Source organism: Euprymna scolopes, chromosome 31 (assembly GCF_053919585.1).
Source record: "Euprymna scolopes isolate OS-2025 chromosome 31, ASM5391958v1, whole genome shotgun sequence".
Lineage (NCBI taxonomy): Eukaryota > Metazoa > Mollusca > Cephalopoda > Sepiida > Sepiolidae > Euprymna > Euprymna scolopes.
In genome coordinates this window covers 88745906-88766604 of record NC_136512.1, presented here as the reverse complement: position 1 = coordinate 88766604, position 20699 = coordinate 88745906, and the positions used below count along the sequence as shown (strand labels likewise).

The 20699-nt window shown below is 35.2% G+C and overlaps 1 protein-coding gene across 11 annotated transcripts in view; it reads left to right on the top strand.

The window, feature by feature from the left end:
- The window catches only part of LOC145255848 (uncharacterized), a 542783-nt gene that overhangs the window by 349397 nt on the left and 172687 nt on the right, over positions 1-20699 (top strand). For all 11 annotated transcript variants that reach the window (XM_080114598.1, XM_080114596.1, XM_080114594.1 and 8 more), the window contains 2 exons: positions 3531-3831; positions 14048-14195. In XM_080114598.1, the coding sequence (XP_079970724.1) occupies positions 3580-3831; positions 14048-14195 (400 nt within the window). In that variant the 5' untranslated portion in view covers positions 3531-3579. The remainder of the gene's footprint in view (positions 1-3530; positions 3832-14047; positions 14196-20699) is intronic.

Genomic DNA, 20699 nt, shown 5'->3' with positions numbered 1-20699 from the left:
ATAAATTGGAAAATTTTAATTTCTTCAGAACAAGCTTGCAAAAGAAACGATATTCTGTTTGAATACTGTGATGTTCAAATTGGATCTGAGGGAAAAGGGTGTGTGCTTGGCTTAATAGACACCATCATGATCATCATATCTGGGGTGGGGGGTTTCAGCTGACTTCAATATGGTCCTCTTCAAGTGCAATGTAAACAAGTTCTTGATGAGCCGTTCCCCTTAAGTAATCTAATTTACCAAATTTTCACTACAAACGATTACTATGATATTGTCCCATTGACTACTGTACACTCATTAACCCTTACCTCGAGTGGGCTCCTGGCCTTGATAAGTAGTGAATTCTTTCTTAAAAAAAAAAAAAAAAATCCGTTTTACATGTTGGTATGTTTTGAACCCCTAACAAGGCATATTGCCGTCATACATTCCAACCGAGACATCTTTTTATGATTCTAATAGTCCCCTTAAATTCAATTGTATGAATTTCTCTTGCACTTGGTTCATCGGATATATTTGCCAGATAAGTTTTGAACTTTTTTTAAACCAACATACCTATATGAAAATCATTTGTCAAAGTGACCAACACAGATTGACATCTAGGGTGTGCCAAGTTAATACCCAGAATGACTTTCACCTGGGATGTTAAACTTACCTTTATATAAATTTAGTTAGATAGTAGTTTTTTTGTTTTTTTTTTTTTACTCACTTTCACTCCTAAAAATGCGTGGACGTAAGGGGCTACTAATTGAGACCATGCCTAAGAAAGATTAACAAGATGTTGGTTTACATTACATTTAAACTTCTGCTTATCAGTACAGTCAGGGAAGCAAGTAGCAGGAAGGGATTTAAATAAATGGTTCCATTCGAAATTCTGTGCAGATTCCCGAGTTTGGCAGAAAATTTTTCAGAGTTTGAAAAGATACACCTGAAGAAGGTCGGAGGTTATATCAGCTGAAACATTGTGAATATAACACTGAAGATGAGAACAGTAGTCCGAAGAATCCAAATGATACGAAAAAAAAAAAACATTCAAACTTTTCTGTCGATGCAATTCTTTCTTCTATTTTTTTTTTTTCTGAACAGAAACAATCGCTTTGAAATATTGGCCCTTGTGCAGTTTAGTTTTCTTTGCTTTTCATTTTTGAAGAAATTGATTCAGAGCAAGTGGAGATAAGAAGGTCAAACGTTATATTGACTGAAATATTTTGAAAATAGTACTCAAGATCAGATGGATAGATCAAGATAGTCTGAAAAATCTAAATATGAAAAACAACAATTGCGTGCGTGCGTGTGTGTGTGGGTGTGCGTTATATATTAGAAGGGACGTGGGTATTAAATTTTACTTGGTTATCTCAAAACTTATTTAATCAGTCGGATACTTGCTGTAGAGAAAGTGACTAGCTAGAGATTAACTGCGGTTTCATTTCCTATCAATTTCTGTTTGCGCACGCTTCAAACCTGCTTTCTCTTCTCTCGTTTGTTGCAACTCGAATCGATAAAGATGTACCATCATATGTTTATGCACAAGTGTTCATCATCATCTTTTGTGTATATGCGACAGATGTGCATTTCAAACGCTGAAAATTATTTGTCATTTGCAAGATTTGCTTTGACAGAAACGACTTGATTTATCAGTGTGTAAAGCAAAAAAAAGCAACCATCCATGTGTTGCAAAATGTTTTTTATCTTTTTTCAAATTAAGTTTGTTTGTTTGTTTTGTTTCAATTTGTTTAACTGTTTTTGTTTTTTTTATTCTTTAAATCTTTTTTTTTAATTCTTTAAATCTTTTTTTTTAATTCTTTAAATCTTTTTTTTTTTTTTTTTTCAAATTCTTTAATATCAATCGAATAAGAAAATCTAACATGACAACCTGTTTTCTTTGTTGTTTGTTTTTTCTTTTTGCATTTCATTTATTCATTTAAAATTTTGTACGGACTTTGCCATAAAAATGCTATATATATTTTTTTTAATGTTTTCATGCATAATGAAATGAAATGTTTTGAAGGAAGCAGTGACAGTAGCACATAACAATGCCTTTTTTTTTTTTTTTTTTTTCAAAATTATGAATATTTCTATTGAAACCTTTGATGAATTCAGGAATCGGATAAAAATGACACATTACGTTTTTAAATAAAATATGGCATCATGTCTTCTAACATGCATGTACGTTCTGCTGAATATTTAGAAATTTTAGAACGCATGACGGTAGGATTCCAAAGAATCTTTTTGAACTTGTGCAAGAAAAGTGCATCATAGAACCGCCATAGTCGTATTTCAAAGAGGTTTATAAAAGAGGTCTGAAACGACTCCATGATCTTTTCGTTTCATAAATACCTCACACATCTTGAATTCTAATGATTATGGTTTACTTAAAAAAAAAAATTAAAAATATTCTTTCCCACATTCAACCTTCGACTTTCTTCAGGTGAAGATACACCTGAAGGTCAAAGGTTATATTGATCAAAACCTTGATGAGAACAGTAGTGCGAACAATCCAAATACAGGATGGAACAATAAAATTGTCGCCCTAGAAAAGAGGACATGATTCCATTTCCTTTTGATGAAAACCGGTTTTCTTTTTTTGTTGTAGTCCATCTACTAGTTGACCAGTTGGTGAACATTTCAACGTTTAAGGGCGTGCAAAGTTTCCGGTCACGATTATGGTCTTTAGCGTAGTTTCAAGTGAGGACCACATCATGCTACCTTACATCTTCAAAGTCAGCTTGAAAGTCAACACCAAAGTGTGCCTGGATGTGCTGAAGAGTGTGGTGATCCCCTGGTGCAACCATGTGGCCGCTGGCAGATCCTGGGTGTGACAGCAGGACTCAGTGCTGGCCCACAAGTCCAAAGAGACCCAGGCTTCAGAAGGAGTGCTATGACTTTGTACCCTTCTCTCACTACCCCCCCCGACCTAAAACCGCTGGACTACTTTGTTTGGTCGTACTTTGAGAACAGCACCAACATGACCTCCCACAACACGAAAGCCAGTCTGATCGCTGCCATCCACAGAGTATTCGCCAGGCTCCCACTGGCATTTGTGGCAAAGGCATGTCCATTTCCAGAAAAACCTCCACTTGTTCCGAATCAATTTCTTCAAAAAGTGAAAAGCAAAGAAAGCTAAACTGAACTACTTCTCTCATCTTCAATTTTCATGACATTTTGGTTGATGTAACCTTCTACCTTCAGGTGTATTTTCTCAAACTCTAGAAATCTTTTTGCATAACTCGGAAATCTGCACAGAATTTCAAACTAAACCCTTTATTTAATCCACAGGCGTAACATGCTGTTGTTCTATCAGCCATGACTGGATAGAAGTTCTAAGTAATTTGCAATTGTATTTTGAGTGTCACCTGCACTGAAGATGGAACCTTCAACCTCCAGAAGAGTGTAACTTTACAACTGAATTTCGCCAAGTACTTTATCCGTTATGCAATTGACCCTTTTTTTTTTTAAATTTTTTTCTTGTTTTGCTGATTTGATTTGATCTTTTGATGACTTCATTTTTGTTTTTTCTTTTTTTTTTTTTTTTTCAGTTTGGAGTTTGTCTGCCAGGATGCTCTGCTGTGTCTCTAGGGCAGATCTATGGTCAAAAAAGAAGCTGGAGTTTGTCGTCCCGCCCCTGCTGCTGTTAGCAGTGTTCGGAGACTACACCACCACGGTCACCACGGTCACCACCACCATCACCACGGTCACCACTCCCCCCACCGTAGTAGCCAGCAGCAGCAGCAGGCTCACCCTGCACCCAAGTCTTCAGCCGTTGCTACCAACAGCAGCAGTATGACCACTGAAGATCTCATTCAACGAGCTCAAGTTGTGAAAGACCGATGGAAAGTGGTACGTTGCTTTAGATCTCATACTACCTCCTCCGTGCCCTCGTAGACAGGATTTTATGTTGCGAGTGAAACAGTTGCATTTGCGAGTTATTTTTTTAAGTGGTGGCTAGAACGCTTATCTTTTGGCGATTGTGTTTTTGTTTTGTTTCGCTGACAATCTTCGAAAGCTTATTACCGAGTGGAAAATGTCTTTTCAATTTTTTTATTTTTAATAAAACAAGCAAAGTTTAATTATTTAAACAATAAAAGTTTAATAGAAACAAATTCTCTTTTTTTTTTTTTTAAAGCAAAGACTGTTAAAAAAAAAAGTCCTGAAAAAATCCAAATGTTTACCTTTAAGTCTTCACATTTGGCGCACATTTAGAATTCCACTTATTTTTTTAAAAATACAGAAAAAATGTCTTTGATGTGCATACTCGTCACAAAATGAAGATATCATATTCCAAAAATCATGTGGGCTTGGCTAGTAACTTTTCTATTTGGCTAAGTAAACAAAAATATTTAGCTGTCAAATGTCAACTAAAGATAAATTTTTCGATAGAGCCCTGGTAGGGTACCTTTAGAATAAGTTTTATTGGTTTCCGTTTCCTGCTGCTACATTTTGCCGTTTCTTTATGGGAATGTAAGGTTGTTATTTATTTGCAAGGACGAGAAAAGGGCATCCCCTAATAGGCTATGAAGCTGGTTTTGAACTTTGTCAAAGCAGGATAGGTGCTTTGAGCAGCTCCTGCCCAGATGTGGCAACAGTACTTCATCCCAGGATGTGCTTGGCTCTTATGCAGGTATAGAATTGCATCAACAGTGAGATATCTACTTTACATCCCACACTACCTCATCCGTGTCCTCAAAACCTTTTAATCATTAGAATAAGTTTTCAAATAGTTTACGTCTTTTACTACTTCACCATTTTTATCATGGCGTTTCATTATGGCAATGTACTGAGTGTTGTTTGTAGAGACTCACAAAAAAAAAAAAAAAGGAAACTTTGCCACTAACTTTTTTTAGGTGAAAGAAAAAAGGTTGGCAAATTTGTAGTTTAGCACCGTAAATTATTTGACAGACATAAAATCTATAAAAGAAAACAAATAAAATAATAGTTCCATTGAAATTGCCTAAAAAAAAAAGCCCCCAAAAAAAAAGAAAAAAAAAAGGGAAACTTTGTCACTAACTTTTTTTGGATGAAAGAAAAAAGGTTAGCAAATTTGTAGTCTAGCACCGTAAATTATTTGACAGACATATAATCTTTAAAAAAAAAAATAAATAAAATAATAGTTCCATTAAAATTGCCTTTAAAAAAAAAAAAAAAAAAAAGCCAAATTTAGTCTTAAAAGGGCTAATCTGTCAAACTTTAAAAAGGCTAAATTTTTTAAAATATGGTGCCGACATTCTGTGGTGTTGAATATCATACATTTAATCTAATAAAAAATGATTTAAAATTAATAAAAATTAAATTTTCTGGTTTTATTTCAGCCTTTGGGTTTAATAATGTGTTTTATATAAAATAGTTTTTTTTATAGTTTCATGTTTGTCAAATAATTCTTAATAATAATATTTCTTGATGAGCCGTTCCATATAAGTTATCAAATTTAACAAATTTTCATTACTAATGATTATTATATTGTCCAATTTCTACTGTACACTCTTTAACCCTTATCCTTGAGTGGCCTCTTGGCCTTGATAATGTGTTGATACCTATGAAAAAAAAAAGAAAAAGTCCAATGTGAACAAGTTCTAATTGAATCGTCCCCCTAAGTAATCCAAGTTACAAAATTCCCACTGTTTACTATACTAAAATCACAATGACTAATGTATACCTATTAACCCTTATCCTTGAGTGGTCTCTGGACCTTGATAAGTGGTGACACCCATGTAAAAAAAAAAAAATAATAATTTACGCCGCTAAACTACAAATTAACCAAAAAAGTTATTTCTTTCATCCAGTTTCACATGCAGGTTGCCAAAAGATTGAGAACTATTGCCATAGTAAAGCCGCAGAAGTCCAAGCAGTTCAAGTCAGCCATGGGTGTATGATAGCGATTTATCTTAAGATGAACCCACTACAAACATGATTCTAGCTATGTGTGAATTTTGTGAATGAAATGATTAGAGCACTTTAGTATTTTAGAATTAGTATATATTCATTTCATAAAGATTTGCAAGGTCAAAGATCATCATCATATCGTTTTCTACAGTGACATTTGCATCAGATAGGATTCATCTTTTGTCTCAATCAATCCTGACCTGTGTGAGAACTTCTGGTGAATAATAATCAGAAGGTAATGCTGAAATCTCAAGGAAGATCCTCCAACACGGAAAGTAACCTGCGACATGGAAACTGGAAAACCAAAAAATGGCAGGACACCACATGAAACCAAGGAAATGCAAATTATTTGTAGACATTTATGCAGACGACACCACAATCTATGGCAACACTTCAAAGTCCAGCAATGACCAAGATCTTTCTGATTCTGTATCTTCTAATCTTGGGAGTGTAATGAAATGGGGAAAAAGGTGGCTGGTTAATTTTAATGCATCGAAAACCAAACTTCTCTCCTTTCATCAGATGTGTCCTAAAATAATGTACTGATGCCACATCTGGGCAGGAGCTGCTTAGCGTGCCCTATCCAACCTTGATAAAGTTCAAAACCGACTTCTCTATCGTTATTTTCATGGCGAATGCTCGACTGAACTCGAATGTATGGTCCCCCCTCCTTTTACCAAACTTTCACAAAAAACATTCAACTAGCTACAACCACTATAAACAATTTCCCTCACTCGCTATGTGTGTCTAAATCAAATTCTACCCAATTTACACCATTAACGATTATTACACTACCACCTTACCTTCATTAACCCTTATCCTCGAGTGGGCTTCAGGCCATGATAAGTGGTGATTCCTAAGTAAAAAATAAGAAAGAAAAACACTGTAAGTAATCTTATAAACTGCCCCCCCCATCAAAGAAAACTTTTCTCCTTCATCATAATCGCTCTGACACCCATCATGCCCCGATTGAAATGAATGGCTCTTGTCTTAAAGCTTCTGGGATTGATCTTCACTCCTGGGATTGACCTTCACTCCTGATCTGAAAATAGAACACATACATCAAATCTGTTGCCAATATGGCTGGAAAAATTATTGGATCACTCTATCACTCTAGTAGGTATCTCACTGCCGATGCAATCTTCTATCTGTATAAGAGCCAGATACGCCCTAAAATGGAGCATTGTTGCCACATCTGGGCAGCTGTTTGGCATGCCCTATCCAGCCTTGATAGAGTTCAATACTGATTTTGAAACCTAATAGATGATGCCCTTTTCTCTTCCCTGCAACCTCTTTCCTACAGAAGAGATGTTGTGATCCTGTTTCTTCTCTATTATTATTTTCATGGCAAATGCTCGACTGAACTCCAATCTATGGTCCCCCCCTTGCCAAACTTTCACAAAAACACTCAACTAGTTACAACCACTATATACGATTTTTCTCATTCTCTATCTGTGCCTAAATCTAAACACAGAGTCCATGAACAAAACTTCTTTCTCCAGAACTGTCCATCTGTGGAACACTGTTCCGCTGGCCTGCTTCTCAATTGAATACAACATGGTAACACTTAAATCCAATGTAAACAAGTTCTTGTTAAGCCAACCCCATAAATTCTACCCAATTTACACCATTAACAATTTCTACACTACCACCTTACCTTCATTAACCCTTATCCTCGAGTGGCCTTCGGGTTTTGATAAGTGGGGATTCCGAAGTAAAAAAAAGAAAAAAAGAAAAAACTGCAAGTAATCTTATAAACTACCCCCTACCCCCCCCCCAAAAAAAAAGAAAATAATTAACCTCGGCTGATACCACACAAAATAAGCATGAAGGTTCAAGGAGGATGGTAAGACCAAATACGGAAAGCACTAACTAGACTTCCACTGGTTGAGTAGAAAGAGTACTGGCATCTTAGGGAGGTTTATTGCCACCCAAATTCCAGTGAAGACCAACAGTCATTGCCAGCGATGTCAACGCCAAGCAGCTGTTGCAATTGCAAAAGTCATTTTGCAAAGGTTATCGAAAAAGATGAAGAGTACAGTTGTTGTCAGTGAGTACTCTCTGATGATGGCCTCTGTGAGAACTCTTAGTCAGTACAATAATAATGATGATGATGATTAGCGGGACTTCTGGAAATTTTACAGTGGCATCTTTCATATGTAATATATTGCCGCTGGGCATTCTATGGACATTCAGCGTGAATGGAGACCCTGTGATATTATTGTAGCCATTTTGTTAAAACTGTAAAGTATTTATCTAAGTAGTTTGTTCAATGTAGTGTCAGAATATATCTGGTTTTTACGGTTTATCTCCAATATATCCTTATACGAGTCTGTGACATATTTTCATTGTATGGATGCCCAGTCCAAATGGAAACCCTATATCATTATACCATCTTTAGAGAGAACAGATACTATGCTTGGATCCTAGCCAGAAGACCAAGAATGCATATTCTGGCACAAAAGCAGCATCACTTTTTTTTTTTTTATTCAAAACATTTTTTTTTTATTCAAAAAATATTTTTTTACGTTGTCTTCGGTGATTGGAAAAAAGAAGGATAGAAGGAAATAACATACTGCAACCATTAAATTAGCGCATCTATTTACTAATTTTATGTTCGTGGTATTTTGCCACCTTATATTCTCTGTTTGAATAAATAGTAGTGATGGGATGATTCCAATATTTTTCCCGATTCTGATACAATTACTGGTTCCGATTCCGATTCTTTATAAATCTCCAAATATTTAACTATGTAGCTGTATTTTTCTCTGATTACCGTAGACGCACACGTTAAATGTGCAGATATTTTCCTAAACATAAAAGTATACTTGTGGAGGAAGATCTATCGATTTTAGCTTCACTGGTATCTTAAAATCAATAAATATTTGTTATTTTATCATTATTACCAGCAATGGAAGATTTTTCTTTAAACAAAATCAAATAAAAAAAGACAAAAAGAATCGTTTTGGCATTGGAAAATCAGTACAAATTTTTCTGATTTCGATACCAATTCCGATACCCTCAAGTATTCCGATTTTTCTGATTTCGATTAATCATCCCAACACTAATAAATAGGGTCATCCGATTGAATAATTTATAATCTGGAAACCATGACAAGCATACATACATACATACATTAAAGGTACTACGGTATTTATATATAGATGATAAAATCATTGTATACAGTGCTCAGAATGTGTCGTACAATTCGTCAAATGCATATGGAGGGGAGTCTTTGGCAATTGGGAACATGAAAGGAAATGTTTCCGAAAGATTTGGGCTGTTTGTCTACATGTGTTAGATATGGAGACGAAAAAAAAGTGTGTTCGGAGTTCTGGTTGGCGGGTTATGGTTAATCATTCTATGTGTGTTTACTAAGTTGGTTGTTGGATGGAGCGTCAATGAACACAAGTTCCGTGACGTTCATATGCATCTCAAGGAGGCAAGTTCTTAAACCTGTCTTCTTTGCTTCTTAAGTGTAAATTATCTAGAATCTGTGCCCAAATCTGAATACAAATTTCACGAACAAAGTTTCTTTCCAAGAACTGCCCGCCTGTGGATCTTTCCAGCTGACTACAACATGGCTTCAAGTCTAATGTAAACAAGTTCTTGTTGAGCTGCCCCTTTAAATAATCAAATCCTATCCAATTTCCACCATTGACGATTATTACACTGTTGTCTCAGTAATCGGCATACACTTATTAACCCTTATCCTTGAATGGCCTCCAGGACTTGATAAATGGTGATTCCCTTGTAGAAAAATTGTTTTTTTTTTAAATTTCAGCATTAATCTTTAACATTAAATTTTTTTTTTTTTTTTGTATTTTTCCGTCATTTAATAATTATGTTATATTTTGTTCTTCAGTATTTTTTCGAGTAACGTGGTTCGTTAGGATAATACTACAGCATATAAGTAGCATGTGTACAATAATTCATCATTCTGTTAGAATGTTCGCTAAATAAAAAACATTCTTTGATTATTATTTTTTTTTACACGGTGGTCACCACTTATCAAGGCCCGGAAGCCACTCAGGGATAAGGGTTATTGCAAGTACATTACGTTAGTGTGGAGATTTGATGAAGTGTTTACTTAAGGGAGCGGTTCATTAGGAATTTGTTAACGTTGGACTTGAACACATCCAAGTTGTAGTCAGGTGGGAAGCAGGCAGACGGAACAGAGTTCCACAGGTGTGCAGTTCTAAGAAAGAAGCTTTGTTCATGGAATCCACGTTTTGATTTAGGTACAGATAAAGAGTGGGGGAAATTTTTCACAATGGATTCAGCTAGACGGGTGTTTTTCGTGAAAGATTGACGAAGGGGGACCAAAGATTGGAGTTCAGACGAGCACCTGCCATGGAAATAACGATAAAACAAAGATAGGCTCGCAAGTCTCTTTTGTGGGAGAGAGGTTGGAGGGTAGAGAAAAGGGCATCCCCCACTAAGCCACGAAGTCTATTTTGTACTCTGTCAAGGCAGGATAGGCTGTTTTTAGCAGCTCCTGCCAGATATGGCAGCAGTATTCCATCCTTGGACATACTTGGCTTTTATATAGATAGTGAATTGCGTCAGTAGTGAGATATCTTCTGGAGTGGTAGAAGGATCCCACCATCTTTCCAGCGACCTTGGCAACAGACTTGATCTACGTGTTCCATTTCAGATCAGGAGTAAAGGACAAACCCAGAAGCTTCTCAAAACACGGAGCTTCTCTCAGACGAGAGCCATCCATTTCAATTGATGCCAGATGGGGATCAGAGCATTGATGATGCAAAGATAGGAGTTTGGTTTTAGATGCATTTAAGGTAACCAGCCACGACTTCCCCCACTGAACCACGCACTCGAGATCAGAGGAGAGAGAATCAGAGAGAACTTTGTCATTTACAGCCTTTGATGTGTTGCCGTAGATGGTCGTGTCATCAGCATAGATGTCAACGAATAATTTAAGTATGTGTTTAGGGAGGTCATTGATGTAGATCAGGAAGAGAGTTGGGCCCAGGATTGACCCTTGAGGGACTCCAGCATTAATACTGCAGGCCTCTGATTTTTGTCCATCAACCACTACTCTTATGAACCTATCGGAGAGAAATGATTTAATGATTGAGAAAACATTTCCAGTTATACCATAGCTGGAAATCTTATTTTCATGCTTTAATATCTCTACCATTATATGAAAGTCACTTTGTGTGGGTGTGTGAGAGAGTTCTTTCCTCATATATTCCAAAACGGCTGAGCCTATCTTTTGCAAATTTCACACAAAGCTAATTTATATGTCTGGCAGTGTTCTTAGATATGTTTTGCACAAAAATTCATCCGATAAGTATCGAAAATCGAAAAAAAAAAAACATTCGTTTGTAAAAATAGTCTTTCACTCTTATAGATAAAAAGAATTTTTGCAAGGGAATATTTTGCATTACACCGGCCAAGGGAGATAATAAAATCTCAGCAAATCATTTCTTAAAACAAAAAAAAAACAGATTTAGTGATAAAGCATTCGACTACAGATCAAATGATCACTTTGTTCAAGCCCAGGTGTACCTCACCATTTTATTTTATAAATTTTTTCTTATTAATGAGTTCAATCTATGATAAAAGAAGAGGTACCATTTAAAATCGCAGCAAATCATTTCTTCGTTTGCATAGTTTAAAACTAAACATTAATCAGAAGTCACTTTTCCAGGGCATTCATTGTCAAGTCTAAATATCAACTGACGTGATATTGTAAACAAATACAGATGAGATTTTGATGAACGACATTATCATTATTATTATTATTTTATTTATCTTTTTTATTTTTGCGAATTAGTCCACCGAGCAAATTATTCCTTGTAATACATAATAATCAATAGAGGATCGATTCTATAAAAATACATAGGCAATCTGCATAAATTAAAATATCATGTTTAAGCATATTGTACGACTGGACAACGCCGGGCGTCCAGCTAGTATATATATAATCTGGAATAAATGTTGAGCAGGGGGTAGGGCTTTACATTGATATAATTTTAATGTGTATAATAACTTGTTCTCTATAATTCCAAATAGCTAAAATAAAATCTCCTAAAAGTGATGGCCCTGTCGATGGGGCATTAGAATATGCCGACTACCCCCCTGCAGAGGGTAAAAGTCCCTCAATGGGGGTCCTGGATATGACCTTAAACTATATCCAGTGGTGAAGCCCCAATTTGTGGGCTTTGGGGAGTGTGGAGTCACCCTGTAATTACCATTGCTCCCAGGTCCACTCTGACCCGGAGTGGTAGTACCTGTTAGGGTCCCAACTATGGGTTAAATAGAAACCGACTTGAAAACAACAAATATATTCTATTAAAAAAAATTTTTCTTCAAAATCTTTAGATTCGGCATTAAATAACCCGAAAAGGGTTGATATGCTGTAAAACAAAAACAACCAACCAACCAACCTAAAAGTGACCAAAAATTTTTTGGGTGCTTCTCTTATTTCAGACCAATATTTAAAAAATTACAATTGCATAAAAACTTGATCATGCAGGTTGATTAAAGAAAAAATTGTGCAACAAAATTTATGCAAATTCAACCTATATTATAAAATGAAAATCAGAATTTGGTTTTCTAGCTGATATTATTAAGATGCCTGTGGAAAATGACGTAATAATCGTTAGTTGTGGAAATTTGGTAAATTGGATTATTTAAGGGGGGGGGGCTCATTTATTTGCTTTCCACACTCATATTCAAGAAAATCTTGCAAAAATGAGGAATTTTCAGGATATTTTGTCTACAATCTTTACTGGTTCAAAAAACCGTGAAAGTATTTGATCTAATTTTTTGTGTGAGTACTTAATAGGTATATACACAACTTTCGGTTTGTGTCATTAACTTGAATCATCTGACGATATGGGCGGATAATTTTGTCCTGTCTAGTGAAACAATTTGTAATGAATTAAATAAAATCTCTTGAGGTTGTAATAATAATAATATATATATATATATATATATATATATATATATATATATTAGGGTAGGTCGATTTTTCACTTTGCTTCAAATATCATAAAATGGCACTAACTGAAAGTTGTGTATATACCTATTAAGTATTCACACAAAAAATTAGATCAAATACTTCCACGGTTTATTGAGCATTTGGCAGCAAAAATCGTAGACAAAATATCCTGAAAATTCCTCATTTTTGCAGAATATGAGTTTGGGAAGTAAATCAATTAAGTAATCCAATTTACCAAATTTCCACTACTAATGATTACTATGACATTTTCCCATTAACTATTGTACACCCTTTAACCCTTATCCTCGAGTGGCCTCTGGGTCTTGATAACTGATTAGTGATCTTAATATGAGAAGAATTTGCCATTAAAATGTGTTTATTTCGTGTTAAAAAAAAAATACTTGATGAATTTGCGTAATTTTTGGTGTCACTTTTAAACCCAACACATTTTGTTTTTCTTTTTATAAGCTGTTTTTAATATTGAAATAGAATTAAATAAGCACCATTTTTCAAAATTGACAAAGATTAGCTGGGATCATAGAAACCTAAGAGGTCAAGACCTTTTTAAAAAAAAAAAAAAACATGGTGATATATTTTTTTAATCTGATTCCACATCAATATCTTTGCTCCCCATTTAAATATAAAGCTTTGAAAGCATTTTTTTTTTCTGGTTTCTTTGAAAACTTTGAAAGAAAAACAAATAGATTTCTTCATTTTATTGTCATTAGTGGATTTTTTGTTGTCTTTTTTTTATCCTCCTTTATGTTCACCTGTCTTATTTTTTGTCACTAATGTTTTTATTTTTTTTTCACCTGTTTTTATTTTTTATTTTCACCTGTTTTTAATTTTTTTGTCACCTGTGTCTTATTTTTTTGTCACCTGTGTTTTTATTTTTTTTTTTTTGCCACCTGTGTTTTTTAATTTTTTTTATCACTTGTGTTTTTAATTTTTTTTTTATCACCTGTGTTTTTTAATTTTTTTTTTATCACCTGTGTTTTTTTATTTTTTGTCACATGTGTTTTTATTTTTATTTTATTGTCATCTGTGTTTTTAATTTTTTTTTTTATCACCTGTGTTTTTAAATTTTTTTTTTATTACCTGTGTTTTTAAATTTTTTTGTCACCTGTGTTTTTAATTATTTTTTTGTCACATATGTTTTTATTTTATTGTCATCTGAGTTTTTATTTTTTATTTTGTTCTTTTCAGGTGCGCAAAATTGGTGGTGGTGGATTTGGGGAGATATATGAGGGGTTTGACTTGATTACCAAGGAATCTGTGGCCTTAAAGCTGGAGTCTGCCAAACAGCCTAAACAGGTCCTCAAGATGGAAGTAGCTGTACTCAAAAAATTGCAAGGTAAACAAAATATGCTTATGAAGACATTTTTTTCGTTATTCGCAAAAGATCCTCTGGTATCTATTTGTTTTCCCTGAATCAGTAGAATTAAGAAAGAAGTTGGCCATTGCTCCATAACACTTCATAGGAAATAGACATTGGCAACCGATTTGGAGTACTCACTAAAAAACAATTCTTATTTGTTTCATTTTAATATTGTCTTTGAATATAACAAATAAAAATATCTAAAAACTGTTTTTTTAAATAAATATGTTTATAGTATTTTAATGGTGAATGCTCTGATGAACTGCAAGCACTTGTACCCCCTCGACGTAAATACCCCCGACAAACCCAACAAACAGCTAAATCCCACCCTTTCTTTTTATGCTTCTATTTGAGGACTTCAAAAGGCATTTTTAAAAATTTACTTAAAACATGTAATATCACAATATAATATATCGATTACTAGAAATAGAAATTATAGGCTACAAGAATACCTGTCTCAGGGTGGGTAAAATAAATTCCATAATTTCATAAGTTTTGCACCAATTTTGTGTCGTCTTACAAAGGTAAAAAAATCAAGATATAATGCTATTAACCTTTTTTCTCATTCAATTTTGATCAAAATCACTTACATGATTTTGATTCTAGAAAATTTAACGCTTAAGCTGAAGGGATCTTAAGAAAAAATAGAAATTCAAGGAATCTTGCTCAATTGGTGTTAATGAAAATCTGAAATATGTAACTTTTTTTTTTGTGCCCATAAAATCCTAAAATTTGAGTAATACGTTTCACAAAACTCGAAGGTTTCTGGATCTTTTATGAAGGTTTTCATACCGTTTTAGCCTCGGTTGCGTAACAGTAAATTTAGACTATAGTTCACATTACCTACCCTTATATCTAACAGGTGTGTTCCAAAATTTATGATGATTGAATAATTGGTTTAGAGTAAATTCTATACATATAAATCGATAAACATGTACACATACACACTTCTGCATGTCAGTACAGTCAGCGAAGTAGGGACCAGGAAGGGAATTCCAAAGTCCAGCAGTTTGAGGGAAGAAACTATTAGAGTAGAAGGCTTTCTGGCATCTGGAGATTTTTGTGAAGGAGTGGGATTTTGCTGCTTGTCTGGTTTGTCGGAGGTATTTATGTCGAGGCAAGGGCTTGTAGTTCGGCAGAGCACCTACAATTAAAATACTTGCATAGCCGTCAACATTTCGTCATCAGACAGAGGTTGAGTCCTATTAGGTTGACGACTCTCTTTTTAACCTTGTCTAAGAAGGAGAGACTAGTAGCAGATGCACCAGCCCAAATGTGGCAACAATACTCCATGCATAGGCGAATGCTGGCCTTGTAGATCTACAGGATACTCTCAGGTGTAATTAACTTTCTAGCATGGTAGAGAGAGGCTACTTTCTTTGCAGCAGCCTTGGCAATGCCCTCAATGTATCTGTTCCAACTAATGTTCCCTATGAATGTTACGCCAAGGAGTTTGAACGAAATACTGACAATCTACAAAGCTAATTAGTAAGCGAAAATGTCTTTTCTTTGTTTTTGTTTTTATTAAACAAGAAAAGTCAAATTATTTTTTTTATCTATTTTTTTTATTCAATTTTCACCTCAAACAAGGCACAGTGCCACTTTGAAGTAGGGGGCTACTATCAAGGGCGTGTTGCAGGGACATTATGAAGAAAGATGAACAGCAAGTGTCTGTTCACATTACACTTGAACTTCTGTATGTCAGTACAGTTGAGGAAGCAGGAACCCGGAAGGGAGTTCCAAGTCTAGCAGTTCTGGGGGAAAAACTATTGGAGTAGAAGGCTTTCTTACACCTAGGGATTTCTACTGTGTAGGGGTGGGATTTAACTGCTTGTCAGGTTTGTCAGAGGTATTTACGTCTAGGGGGTACTAGTGCTTGTAGTTCATCAGAGCATTCACCATTAAAACACAGGACAGGCAGAGGGATGCAACATTTCGTCGCTGTGACAGAGGCTAAAGCTTAGATAACAATTCAAGACCTATTAGGTTGGCGACTCTCTTTTGAATACTGTCCAGGAGTGAGAGACTAGTAGCAGATGCACTAGCCCAAAGGCTACAACAGTACTGCATACATGGTGGCCTTATAGAGGTACAGGATACTTTCAAGCATAAGTAGCTTTCTAGCACAGTAGAGAGAGCCCACCTTCTTTGCAGCAGCCTTGGCAATGCTCTTAATGTATCTTCCAACTCATATTCCCTGTTAACGTTAGACTGAGGAGTTTAAATAAAGTACTTTCGGGTAATGTGTTTTTGGCTATTGCTATTAGTAGTAGAGAAGGTTTCTTGTAATTATTGAAGGAAACAAGCTTAGTCTTGACAGCATTGAACAATAAAAAAGTTTAATAGAAAAATAATACTTATTTTTTAACCAACAAAACATCTGAAGAAATTTAAATGTTTATACTTTCACGTCTCAACATAAAATTCAATGCATATTTAGAATTACACTTATTTGAAAAAAAGAAATACAAACATTTTTATGATGTACGTACTCGTCAAGGAATAAAGATGTCATATTCCAAAAATCACATGGGTTTAGCTAGTAACTTTTCTATTTGGCTAGTAAACGAAAACATTTAGTTGTCGAAGAGCACCTAAAGATAAATTCATTTGTAGAGCCGTGTATTAAGAACGTGATGTTGTCTCAGATGATAGCTAAGAAGGTGCGTTTAAACATCCAAGCAGGCTCTTGGGGTTCATCCCTACAAGTGGCTATCAGTTAACACTGTACTTATTATTTTATTGTAAGAAATAAGACATTAATTAAAAATTAAACATTCATTAAAAAAATTTAAAAAAAAAAAACAATAAAGATGATTTCTGAAGGTTAAAAATTTTCAAATATTCCCATGTGCTATATGCCTCCGAGGGGCACCCTGTAAAACGTTCGCAACAAACACTCATCTATCTATAACAACTATCAACAATTTCCATCAATCTCTATCTGTGTCTAAAACCAAACGAAAATTCCATGAGCAGAGTTTCTTTCCTTCAACTCTACATCTGTGGAATACACAACCCAGCTGACTATAACATGGTCATCTTCAAATCTAATGTAAATAAGTTGTTGTTGAGTTACTCTCTAAAATAATTGAGCCCTATCCAAGTTTCACAATTACTGATCATGTTCTCTCGCCTAATACTTATTAATCCTTATCCTAGGGTTGCCTACAGGCCTTGATAAGCGGCGGTGACACCACCAAGTGGGGGAAAAAAAAAAAAGAGGTTTTGTCGATTGAGGAGTTTGACCTAAGGTTTTCTTGTCGCCTGGTACAAGAATAGACATTTGATTGGTTGGTTAAATTAGGTTAAATATAAGAGGAGACACCTTATTGGTTGGTTAAATTAGGTAAAATATAAGGGTAGGCATCTGATTGGTTGGTTAAATTAGGTAACATAGAAGAATTTAATGATAGAGTAATATTAAAAAAAAAAATTTACAATGGAGTCACCACTTATTAAGGCCTGGAGGCCACTCAAGGATACGATTTAATGAGTGTACAGAGGGCACCAGAACAACAGTGTAGCTGAACATTAGTGGCGGAAATTGGGTAGAATTTGATTATTTAAGGCGACGGCTCAACAAGAACTTGTTTGCGTTGGATTTGAAGCTGACCATGTTGTAGTCAGTTGGAAAGCAGACTAGCAGTAAAAGAGTTCCACAGGCGGGCAGTTCTACTAAAGAAGTTTTGTTCATGGAATTTGCATTTTGATTTAGACACAGATAGACAATGGAAGAAATTGTTTATAGTGGTTGTAGCTAAACGAGTGTTTTTGTTGAAGATTTGGAGGGGGGGCATAGATTCTAGCTCAGACGAGCATTTACCATGAAAATGATAACATAGTAGGGAGAGGCTTGCAACATCTTTTCTTATAGCTTTCCATAAGAAACTTTATGGTTTGTTTGCTCCTTCCTTAGTTAGTCTGTACATTACACTTTATAAACGGACAAATATAATTTTTTTAATCCAAACTGCTTCAAAAAAAAAAAAAGATGGGTAAAATTTGGCTTTAAAAATTCCAATCGGGCAACCCTGGACAAGAATGTGAGAGTGACCACCCTTTGATGTAGCCTCATTTTCGAATATCATTATAATAATATAATATATGATCATTTTAAGTCAATTCTTCATTTAAAATACAATAGATACTATCTTCCTAGAAACTCATACTTGCCATATTAGTTTTTCTGTCCCCGAAAAATAATTTTATGCGCTATGCAAAACATTATCAGCTTTATTAAAACATATTTATTGGTTAGATATATTTATCATCCCATGGAATTTCCACAGATCCTGCTAGTATATACTAATGTAAAGTGCTGCAAGTTAGGGGCTTTAAACCCCTTTCTGATTTCTTTGAAAAAAAAACTAGAAAAAAGTCTTTAAGGAAAATGGATCTACTGCCTTCCAAGGTTGCTATCAGCTGTTCTTATCAAATTCTGCATTTTGCACGGAGGGCCGAATCTGCTGCAATTCTCTTATGCAAGCTCTTCTTGTGATTCCGGTTTTTCTGATTTTGTCTCTTCTGCATCAGACAAATTATAAGAAAAGCCATAAATCTATTTCCATTTTGCCGCCAAGGATAGACAATGTCGTCTACATGTAAAACATGTTTTGGAACACAGAAGCATAAGATGCAGAACTTTTTTTTTTTTTTTTTTACATATGCATCACCACTTATCAAGGCCTATAAGCCATTAGAGGATAAGGGTTAAAGAGTGTGCAGTAGAAATTGGACAATATAGTAATCGTTAGTAATGGAAATTCGGTAAATTTGTTAACTTATATGGAACAGCTCATCAAAAACTTGTTTACATTAGACTTGAAGACAACCATATTGTAGTCAGCAGGAAAACGGAAGACAATTCCATAGGTGAGCAGTTCTAAGAAAGAAGCTTTGCTCATGGAATCTACGTTTAGGTTTAGGCACAGATAAAGAGTGGGGGAAATTATTGATAGTGTTTACAGCTAGACGGGTGTTTCTTGTGAAAGTCTGGCGAGAGTTGACCATAGATTGGAGCTCAGTCGAGCACTTGCCATGAAAATAACGATAAAGCAAAGACAAACTTACAACATCTCTTCTGTGAGAAAGGGGTTGCAGGGAAGAGAAAAAGACATCCCCTACGAGGCTACGAAGTGTATTTTGAACTCTATCAAGGCAGGATAAGTCCTTTCTAGTAGTTCCTGCCCAGATGTGGCAACAGTACTCCATCCTTGGACATACCTGGCTCTTATATAGATAGAGAATTGCATCACCAGTGAGATATCTACTGGATCGATAGAAGGATCCCACCATTTTTCCAGTGGCCTTGGCAACGGATTTAATGTATGTGTTCCATTTAAGATTAGGAGTAAAGGTCAAGCGCAGAAGCTTGTCAAAACATGAGGCCTCCCCAAGATGAGAGCCATTCATTTCAATTGATGCCAGATGGGGATCAGAGCGTTGATGATTTAAAGATAAAAGCTTGGTTTTGGATGCATTAAAAGTAACAAGCTACCTCTTTCCCCATTGTACCACTTGCTCAAGATCAGAGGAGAGAGAATCAGAGAGAACTTGGTCATTTATGGTCTTAGATATACTACCATAGATAGTAGTGTCATCAGCATAAATGTCTACGAATGATGTAAGGATGTGATTTGGAAGATCATTGATGTAGATCAGGAAGAGAGTTGGGCCCAGGATGGACCCATGAGGTACTCTAGCATTAATACTGTGAGCTTCTGATTTCTGCCCATCAACCACTACTCTAATGAACCTATCAGAGAGAAATGATTTAATAATTGAGAAGATATTTCCAGCTATACCGTAGCTGGATATCTTGTGAAGTAGGCCTTTATACTATACTCTATCACAGGCCTTTGATATGTCAAGAGCAATTGCCCTAGAAAGGTAGCCTCCGTCGAGAGATTCACTAATCCTATGAGATATAGCTGTAAGCACATCTGCTGTAGATCTAGCAGAATGGAAACCATATTGTATGTCACTAAGAAGGTTATTTTTGCTGAGATGGTTGATTACTTCTCTATTTAACACAGATTCCAGCAAGTTACTCATGATGCACAGGAGACTTATTGGTCTGTACTGAGAGGGAGATGAGCAATCACCTGAATTCTTAAATACAGGGGGTACTGATGAGATTTTCCAAATAACAAAATAAGAACAGTAGTTCAAAGAATTTAGATTGTCAATTCTTGTCTAAAAATAATTTCGGAACATATCTCGTCGATGTGATCATATACTCAGTTATATTTTTTGGAATAAAGGATGACAGCAGAGTGCTTTATTATAAGGAAAAAATTCCAAAAATAAGAGCATGTTATTTATATTTTTTTATTTACAAAAAGTTTAGATGAGATAAGACATCAGTGCCGTCGGTTTCAAACCTGATAATAGGGAACCGTTTTAGATGCCTATATCAAGCTCTCTCCAGCCAATACTCATGAGATGACTTATCTCATTTAAACTTTCTTTATTTCT